At 43.1% G+C, this 9,305-nt stretch overlaps 1 protein-coding gene and 2 non-coding genes across 3 annotated transcripts in view; 1 reads left to right on the top strand and 2 right to left on the bottom strand.

Moving 5' to 3' along the window:
* Nucleotides 1–976: 976 nt before the first annotated feature.
* trnas-aga (transfer RNA serine (anticodon AGA)) lies at nucleotides 977–1,058 on the bottom strand. The gene has a single exon. It is a non-coding gene; the product is annotated as a tRNA-Ser (tRNA).
* Nucleotides 1,059–1,213: 155 nt separating this feature from the next.
* trnas-aga (transfer RNA serine (anticodon AGA)) lies at nucleotides 1,214–1,295 on the top strand. The gene has a single exon. It is a non-coding gene; the product is annotated as a tRNA-Ser (tRNA).
* A 2,199-nt stretch (nucleotides 1,296–3,494) lies between these two features.
* LOC139364923 (growth factor receptor-bound protein 2-like) overlaps nucleotides 3,495–9,305 on the bottom strand; it is a 39,236-nt gene continuing 33,425 nt past the window's right edge. The window contains exons 4-6 of the mRNA XM_071102151.1: nucleotides 6,528–6,650; nucleotides 5,625–5,793; nucleotides 3,495–5,294 (exon numbers count right to left, since the gene is read on the bottom strand). Coding sequence (XP_070958252.1) covers nucleotides 5,109–5,294; nucleotides 5,625–5,793; nucleotides 6,528–6,650 — 478 coding nt within the window. The 3' untranslated portion in view covers nucleotides 3,495–5,108. The remainder of the gene's footprint in view (nucleotides 5,295–5,624; nucleotides 5,794–6,527; nucleotides 6,651–9,305) is intronic.

The following is a 9,305-nucleotide window of genomic DNA, read 5'->3' as shown; positions in this document are numbered from 1 at the left end:
ACAGCACTACTAAAGGACACCAATAATAATAAGAAACTTGCTTGGACCAAGAAACACAAGCATTGGACATTACACCGGTGGAAACCTGTCCTTTGGTCTGATGAGTCCAAATTAGAGATTTTTGGTAAAGGACACCAATAATAATAAGAAACTTGCTTGGACCAAGAAACACAAGCATTAGACATTACACCGGTGGAAACCTGTCCTTTGGTCTGATGAGTCCAAATTTGAGATTTTTGGTTCCAACCGCCGTGTCTTTGGATGATCTCCGCATGTGTAGTTCCCACTGTGAAGCATTGAGGAGGGGGTGTGATGGTGTTGGGGTGCTTTGCTGGTGACACTGTCTGTGATTTATTTAGCATTCAAGGCACACTTAACCAGCATGTCTACCACAGAATTCTGCAGCGATACGCCGTCCCATCTGGTTTGCGCTTAGTGGGACTATCATTTGTTTTTCAACAGGACAATGACCCAAAACACACCTCCAGGCTGTGTAAGGACTATTTGACCAATAAGGAGAGTGATGGAGTGCTGCATCAGATGACCTGGCCTCCACTATAACCCAACCTCAACCCAAATGAGATGGTTTGAGATGAGTTGGACTGCAGAGTGAAGGAAAAGCAGCCAACAAGTGCTCAGCATATGTGGGAACATCAAGATTGTTGGAAAAGCATTCCTCAAGAAGCTGGTTGAGAGAACGCCAAGAGTGTGCAAAGCTGTCATCAAGGAGGTAAAGGGTGGCTATTTTGAAGAATCTCAAATAAGAAATATATTTAGATTTGTTTAACACATTTTTTGGTTATTACATGTGTGTACATATGTGTTATTTCATAGTTTTGAAAAACCCTTGAATTAGTAGGTGTGTCCACTTTTGACTGGTAATGTATATAAGAATATAGATCATAACACAATGTATTCATTGATCGTCTCCAAAAGTGGACATTTCCTCATCATCACGGCTAATGTAAAAATATTTCGTTGTCGGCAGGATTCGAACCTGCGCGGGAAGATCCCAATGGATTTCTAGTCCATCGCCTTAACCACTCGGCCACGACAACCTCATAACACTTCACGTAAAACATTACAATGAAATAAATTACATCACGATACAAATTATTATGCGGACACTACATTTCATTGTAACACTTGCAACAAGAACTTGTTACGCATTGTTATATAGATTACACACAATTTTTGAAAGGTCTCTTATCAAGTTGTCGTGGCCGAGTGGTTAAGGCGATGGACTAGAAATCCATTGGGATCTTCCCGCGCAGGTTCGAATCCTGCCGACAACGGTACATTTTTGGGAGGTTTTAGTCTTGTGGTCTGGTCACAATTGAGTACAAAATGCAGTTCGTTCATACAGGAACAGGCAGCATGTACTAATTCATCTCGAATGATTCTCGTAACGGACATTTAAGGACGCAAAAACTGCACCCCATTATCGTAGTGATGCACTTTTACAAAATGTATTTTAACGTTATTTTTTAAAAGAAGCTTTGAAAACATTGACATATGCATACTTTTATATCTAATAAATTGGGTAAAAACGGGTAAAATATTAACATTATTGTAGCGCAATGCCGTGGTCGAACCGAATGATGGCATGAAAAAAACAAATTAATTTCAGATGATGATAGCTGCCAGGAGGTGGCGATAATGCACTATGTATACCAGAATAAACATTTCTGTCAGCAGGCAGGGATTGCAGTCACACAAGGATGATCATATTTACCACAGACCTTTTAATTGCGTCTGTATTTGATGTAATGTAGTGGGTACAACAGATTAGTTTTCATATTGGCAACTATGTGTACCCATTAAAGGCATTGTAGAATAAACATGTTTTGGCATGCTTGATCTGACAGTCTGGGTTGTAGTGAGACATTTTGACATGGTGGTAGTGTAAAAGTACACCATTGAGATATCTCAGTCTGATAAGTAACGGGGTGACTGGAGTACAAAGAATCCAATGCTTGCATTTCACAGACTATTTGCATGAGGTTCAGTAAGCGGGTGAACATCAGTGGTGTCTTTATTCCTATTTGAATATGATGACAGCATAAAGAATAGCAGTGGGAAGATCTGGAAAGTTTTGCCTTCGAATACTACCTTCCAATAGTGGATCATGAACTGGTGTGGCCCATGGCGAGTGACAGGATGCCTCCCACGTGGGTGTTTAACTTACTCACTACCCTTTGACTTTTAATCCAAGAGGCGACAGCAATGTGAATCTATTGACTTGATCCTCTGAACAGGAGTTGGAAAATGTCTGGTGCCCAGGGCCCTCATGTTTAATTTAATCTCCATACTACAATTGAGGCTTGTGTAGTGTATTACTGCTGTAGTTTAATCTGAGCATCCAATCAGTCCCTCCACCTGCCAACCCCTACATTGAACACAGTAAAAAAGATGCTCCATTGGTGTCAAAAACACAGGCCCAACACATATTTCCACAAATGAAATATGCCCCAGGAAGTATAACATGGGAAGTTCAGTGTTATTTCACGTTATTTCTGACGCGCACACACACCAAGCTAAGCGGAGAGATAAACTGTAGGTTGCATCTTAGCAAACAAACAAATAATAATTTATGTAAACACCATCAAGCAATAACACACAGTGAATTGCATCAAGATCTATAAAAAGTCGTGTTTCCATGTTATCAAAGCCAGCAAGTCCCTTAGTGGAAATATGACAGACAATTGATAATTTAATTGATCCTCAAATGATGGGAGATAGAGACCCTGGGAAATTGTCTGACACATTTTTGGAGAAGACAGGTTTTGGTAAATGCTTGTGAAGTTCCCTGGCTATCTGGGACAACGTCATCAAATATGGCTGTTATATATTCATGCTGCTCACTTAAATGTCTCTAGACTCCAGACCTGAGGACTTCTTACAGTACATGACATCCTCAGACTACAATGAATTCCATGGACTGAGGATGGAGAGAACTTAATGTTCCCAGTCCTCTGTTTTGTTAAGTGTCCGTCAGTGGAAAGGCTGCCTGCATGTGACGCAATGTAGTCAGAAAGTGGCCAAATTGGTTGGAAGTGTTTAAGGGCTAAAAATAACAGAACACAAAAGCAGACAGTCCAACAGAACAAGGGTAATGCAATGTGTACATTTTCAGCGGGCAGCAAACCCCTGTGTGTACCAAGGACCCAAGGCTGTGCTTAAAGACGCTAAGCCATCAGCTTCCTCTTCAACTGAAGCTTGTTCACGGCACCCAGAGGGACAGGAACTTGGCATTGGACACACAGGGGAGTCTGATGTGTCAATATAGGTATTTATTTGTGATTCCTGTCTGATTCATGGCCGAACACTGCATGTCCCCAGTCCCTACAGGTTGTCAGATGCAAAGCCAGGTAATGGGCAACTCATTTCTATACATTTTTAGACAGATGCATTTAGCCATCAAAAGGTTTGTTGAATCACAAGATGAAAAAATAACTATGCGACTATCTATGGACCACACCACATGGTTGTTCTTTTTTTATTTGTAGAATTGCATTTTTATTTAAAAATTAAATTAAAAAAAAGAGGCAAAAAAAACAGTATCAATAGGAAAGAGAAGGCAAGATACACTTAAATAAGAAAAGTTCCATGTTGGAAAGGGCACAGGGAGGGAGGGAGATGTGGCGTTGATGGGACAGGTTGGATTATGTACATGGTTTCTCACTGCAGGATTGACGGGCCCCACAAAGGGGCTCAAAGCAGCAGGTCGGAGACACTGAAACACCAGAGAGAAAGGCACTATCCAGAGAGAACAAACTAAACTAAACACACACAGAAAAAAAACACACCAGACCAGAAATCAAATGCTTAACATAAAAAGTGCTTGACACGCCACAGACGAGAGAAAAACAACATTGGTCAAGCTGATCTCTCAACTTTTAGCATAAAAGACACCATTTTCTCAAACTGTTTATCACGCCATCATGTGATTATCCAACTCACCTACTTGTTATGTGTGAGTCTAACAAGGAGGGGACTGTTAATGTATGCGCGTGTGTGATTGATGCATATTTTTCATACATCTCTCTATATAATTTTATATTGACACCATTACTAATTCAGCACTTCTCGGAAATCCCTTGCAGTTGTGTAGTTCAGTTCTCCGACCTTGCTTCCCTCATGTCAATGTCTCTGGACTCAGTCAGCTACATTCACGGCCCAAGAGTAAAATGGCTGCAATAAATACATTGGCTTCAAAAGGTGGCTGGCCTTTTACAGGGTTTCATAATACAACAGCTCATGCAGCATACATGGCTCTACTCGCTGCTCGGCGTTAGCTTCCTGACACGATTGGTTTTGTTAAAAATAACAGAAAATTAGGAAATTATTTCATGTTTTAAATATCATGCCATTTTATCTGGGAGCCCTCAAATAATTCAGGAAAAATTATACTGACAATTCAGCTTATCCCAGAGCTACTAGGTCTATTCCAGACTAACATTTTTTAACATAATTTACAAATGGAAAAAAAACAATACAATTTGTGATGACTGGTAAAACACATACAAATATATAATATATATTCTTAAAAAATGGATTCTCTCTATACTGTAGGTGATTTATTTATACAGCCCTGGGCTGAAGTACAATGCCAATGATCTTGGACTTGATAACTTGCTGCAGATAACATCAGTATTTTTGTATATTTTTTTTTCAATCACTTTTTAAAATATTTGTACATGTATTTTTATTTAAAACAGCGTTAGGATTTATTGGTATTTCATTTAGGTGATTAAAACATGCAGCAAAAAAGGAAAAGAAAACACATGTAAAGATGTAGAGGAGAGGACAGAAGCAGATGTGGGAGTCTAGGTATAGAATCATTCTCATTATCTTCACTTTTGGTGCACTACGCTTAATTTCTCTGTGTTTTTCCTCAATGACAGTTCAGTTCTGACTGAAGCGTTCACTATGGAGGCGAACATTCTCAGTGTTAAAAGTTGGCTTTGCTCAGCTGCCACCGACAAGGTGATGCCGTCAACAGAACTCCTCCTCCATTTTTCATTCCTTGTTGCATTCTCCCTCTCTGTTCCTGATGTCTTCTTGATGGGTTGATATGGGGTGGTTGTTGATATGTGTGTGTTTGTTTACATGTTCCGGTTGACTGGGGTCACGTAGTTGCGGGGGAACATGCCCGTCAGCCCGTGGCATCCTCCCTTCCACCAGTTAGGGTCAGAGTTGTCCAGGACCTGGATGAAGTCTCCGCGTCGGAAGCCCAGCTCACCATCCTCCTGGGGGTCAAAGTCAAAGAGAGCCTGTACATATGTGGGATGCTGTGGGCAGGGAGAGAGAAAGAGAGCAAAACAAATCCATGAGTCCCAGACATGTTAACACGGTCTTTCAAAAGGACAAAGCCTCGGTTCTTCCCTGATTGTGTTTTCTGAACCAAGCGTGATTCGTTGGTGAACTGAGCCAATGCCATGACATCCAAAGGTTAGGCCGGCAGGATGAGGGATTGAGTCAGCAACTCTGGGGCCAATTTGTCTCCCTCAAAGCTATTATTTTACACTAATAACCTCGTTTTTTGTTGTGACCATTAAGTCTCCTACAAAGCCACACTGGTAAAGAGCCAGATATGAAGGTTAAGGGGGATGTGTTCTCACCTGGGGGACCTGCTCAATGTCACGCAGGAAGATCTGCTGGTTGCGGGATACAGAGGTGGAGCGGTGGTAGTCCACCAGCTCGTTGAGCGAGTTGAACTTCACCACCCACAGGAAGTACTTTCCTGCCCCATCACGCAGGACTTTGAAGTGCTGAACGTCATTTCCAAACCTGAGGAGACGGGGGACAGAGGAAGAGAACCATGGGTAGCTGGCCAGCAGCAGACAGTCAACAGACACAGAACTGCTGAAACAGGACAGAGAAAAGAGATCCCAACGGCCAAAGGAAATACGTGGAAATGTTCTCTTAGCAACACATTAGGAAGACAGACTGTCTCTATAACAGTGTGAACACAGGTCATGACCCCATGGATGGCAACGCTGCAGACAGAGATAAACCAGCCTCTTCCACAGCCATCAGGGGGATTAGTCTCTACTAAGACAAACTCCTTGTTCTGTACTCAGAGGGCAATAGACAGCTGGAGTCACATAGTGATCACTTTAATTATCTTGAATTGTCTATCTAATTAACATAGACAGACACTACAGCAACAAAAGAGTGAGGGCTGCTGAATTGAGCCTTTTTAAGTAAAGCAGAGTGGAAACAGACATGGGGAAATCAAAGAGTTTGCGTCAGTATTGTGCAAGCTGGAAAGAGAGAGCTGAAATCCTGCTGTAAAATGACTGAGTGAGCTGGAGTTAATGTTCATAGACACCAGGGGGCAGCACAGAACACCGGGTAAAAAATAAAGTGCTAGTGCTGTATTTAAACACAGGAAGAGAAAGAAGAGAAACATAGCAGATGTTTGTGTCTGTTACCCAATACATTGTACGGTGTAGAGAAGTCCCTAGCCACAACATATGTAGAGCAGGGCTTCTAAACCTTTCGTGTGCGTGTTCACTTACTTGACAGAGAGGGAGAAGTCCCCTGGCGCACTCTCACTCTCTCGGATGAGGAAGGCCCCGTCGTGCCTCTGTTTGTTCAACATCTCCTCTGCCTTGGCACGGGGGATCTTGCCAAAGAACCACCTGGAGGGAGGGACAGCACCACACACACACACACACAGGGTCAGGAGAGAGAACACAGCCGGGACAGCATGAAGCAAACAGACATCTGCTCCCTCACGATCAGGGACGACACATGGCCATCTCCCACTGTTTACAGTCCTAACAGATTATACAGAATTTCAGATAAAGCCTCTGCCCCAGTCAACCGATTAATACTGCAGGTAGGAGAACCAGAACCGTGGGCGTTGTGTACAGTGGGGGCACAGGGGTTGAGGAGTGGGGATTGCGTGCTGTGCTGTTGAAGCAGAGCCTGTCTTACTCCCAGCAAGGTCTGTGATAGCAGCCCTGACTGGGCCAATGGCAGCTGTAGCAGCAGGAGGCAAAGAGAGAGCGAGAGAAATCGTCTCTCCAGTTAATTATTAACCAGAGCAGCCAGAGAGATGACATCTTGGCTCCTTTGCATGAAAGTGAAAATCAATAATAAAATGACCAAGACCTAATCCTCTTTGCATTTGTGCCCTCTATCGGCCGGCCCCCGCCGACAGTTCCCTGTCTGATAAAGGTGCCGGCAGAGCAATTTAAAGCAGGCACGGAAAGAGCAGCCAGGCCATTTAGAGTCAGACTGGTTGCGTCTCTCTCACACACACATACACACACACACACACACACACTACTGCGCAGATATAAATGCCACTATGGAAAAGCAAACTAAAGCTATTTTGACTCAATTGAGCAGGCTCCTAAATTTGTTATTACTTACACCACTTCTACTATAAGGATGGTCCAAAAGTTCCATATTTCATGGTCTGGTCTGTGAATACATACCGGGAGATGAAACGCAGAGGCACATTAACATCTAGCGTTGGCTGAAGCTACTGTACTGCATGTGGGTAGTTGCCATGTAGCCAAAACAAAAGTGAACAAATGATTTATTCAAAAATGAAAGTAAAAAAAGATAGTTGGAAAAAAGTATATGTAAACATTTCAAAATGTTCTGTGGCCACTTTTTATTTTAAATATGTATCCAATTTAATGAAACATTTCATGCATTAGTGCCTTGAATTTGTCCCTTTGACATAAGTAATACTAATATAACGGTTTAATGATTCTCAAATGGACAAGAAAAGGATTGACTAATTATCAGTTACTTTGTTTTTAAATCAGTAATCATAGTGTTGAAAAACACATTTACAAGGGCCTCCCGGGTGGCGCAGTGGCACTCTGTGCCATCAGAGTTCCTGGGTTCGCGCCCAGGCTCTGTCGTAACCGGCCGCGACCGGGAGGTCCGTGGGGCGACGCACAATTGGCCTAGCGTCACCCGGGTTAGGGAGGGCTTGGTCGGTAGGGGTGTCCTTGTCTCATCGCGCACCAGCGACTCCTGTGGCGGGCTGGGCGCAGTGTACGCTAACCAAGGTGGCCAGGTGCACAGTGTTTCCTCCGGCGCATTGGTGCGGCTGGCTTCCGGGTTGGATGCGTGCTGTGTTAAGAAGCAGTGCGGCTTGGTTGGGTTGTGTATCGGAGGACGCATGGCTTTCAACCTTAGTCTCTCCCGAGCCCGTACGGGAGTTGTAGCGATGAGACAAGATAGTAGCTACTACAACAATTGGATACCACGAAATTGGGGAGAAAAAGGGGTAAAAAAAAAAAAAAAAAAAAAAAAAAAAAAAAACAACACATTTACTTGTATAATGATGATAACCAAGTGTCTTCCCGTTACATTTGGAGTAAGATTGTAAATTGACAAAAACCTAGATAAAAAGCAATTACTTTACTTGTGTACTATGATAATGTTACCTGCTTCGACAATTATTTTACATTTTGTTCAAGAAAAGCCCTTTTTTATTGGTGTAACCCCATAGAACAGGTCGTCCCACTGATGGATGTTACGGTTAATGTTACGGTTAAAACGCAATTAATGAAACTATGAAGTTTCTGACCGCTCTAAAATACAACTTCTAAACATCAGTAACGGATCCTCATTAAAGGATTTAAAATGTACTACAATTACAGGGCCCCGAAAAAGTCCTGCACTGCTATTTTTCTTCACTACCTTGAGTTGGGTCATTTGTGAGCCTGTTGCCTTCCTTGGATGTGGAAGCCGTTTCTTAGGCTCCGCGCCGGAATCAAACCCTGATTCCCCATTACCCATGATCACCATGGTATGCACAGAAAGTACCATCGGAAATTGACAGGGCACACAATCAAATTAGATGTCAGCGCCACGAATGGCACGCCACCGGTCGAGATTAGAGAGTCACTAAAAGCCTTAGAGTACCCGCATGGATTTTAGGTCTGTTAAATACACACATCCCCAACGGTCAGCACTCGTTGGCATGTTATCCAAGTAACAATGGCGCGAGCAAAGGAACTGATTTAAATGAGCCATTGGCAGTTTCACTGTACCGGCCGTGTGTACTAAGCCTTGCATGTCTTAATCTTTGAGAGGAATATGCTACTGGCAGGATCACTCAGGGAGACACCCCACGTGCAGCGAGGTGCAGGGGCACAGTTATCCAGTGATGGAGGACACCCAAACGAACCAGTGGGAGGCCCCTCTCCTACCAACAACCGAAGCCGTGGGAGCCCAAAGCACCACTTGAGAGGTGTTCTGTTGGAGGGTTTTTGGAGTATATCGCAAAATGGGGTTTGAGAAATACAACGTGTCTCTGACACTGG

The sequence above is a fragment of the Oncorhynchus clarkii genome, chromosome 13, assembly GCF_045791955.1.
Source record: "Oncorhynchus clarkii lewisi isolate Uvic-CL-2024 chromosome 13, UVic_Ocla_1.0, whole genome shotgun sequence".
Lineage (NCBI taxonomy): Eukaryota > Metazoa > Chordata > Actinopteri > Salmoniformes > Salmonidae > Oncorhynchus > Oncorhynchus clarkii.
This window is presented reverse-complemented; position numbering and strand designations above follow the sequence as displayed.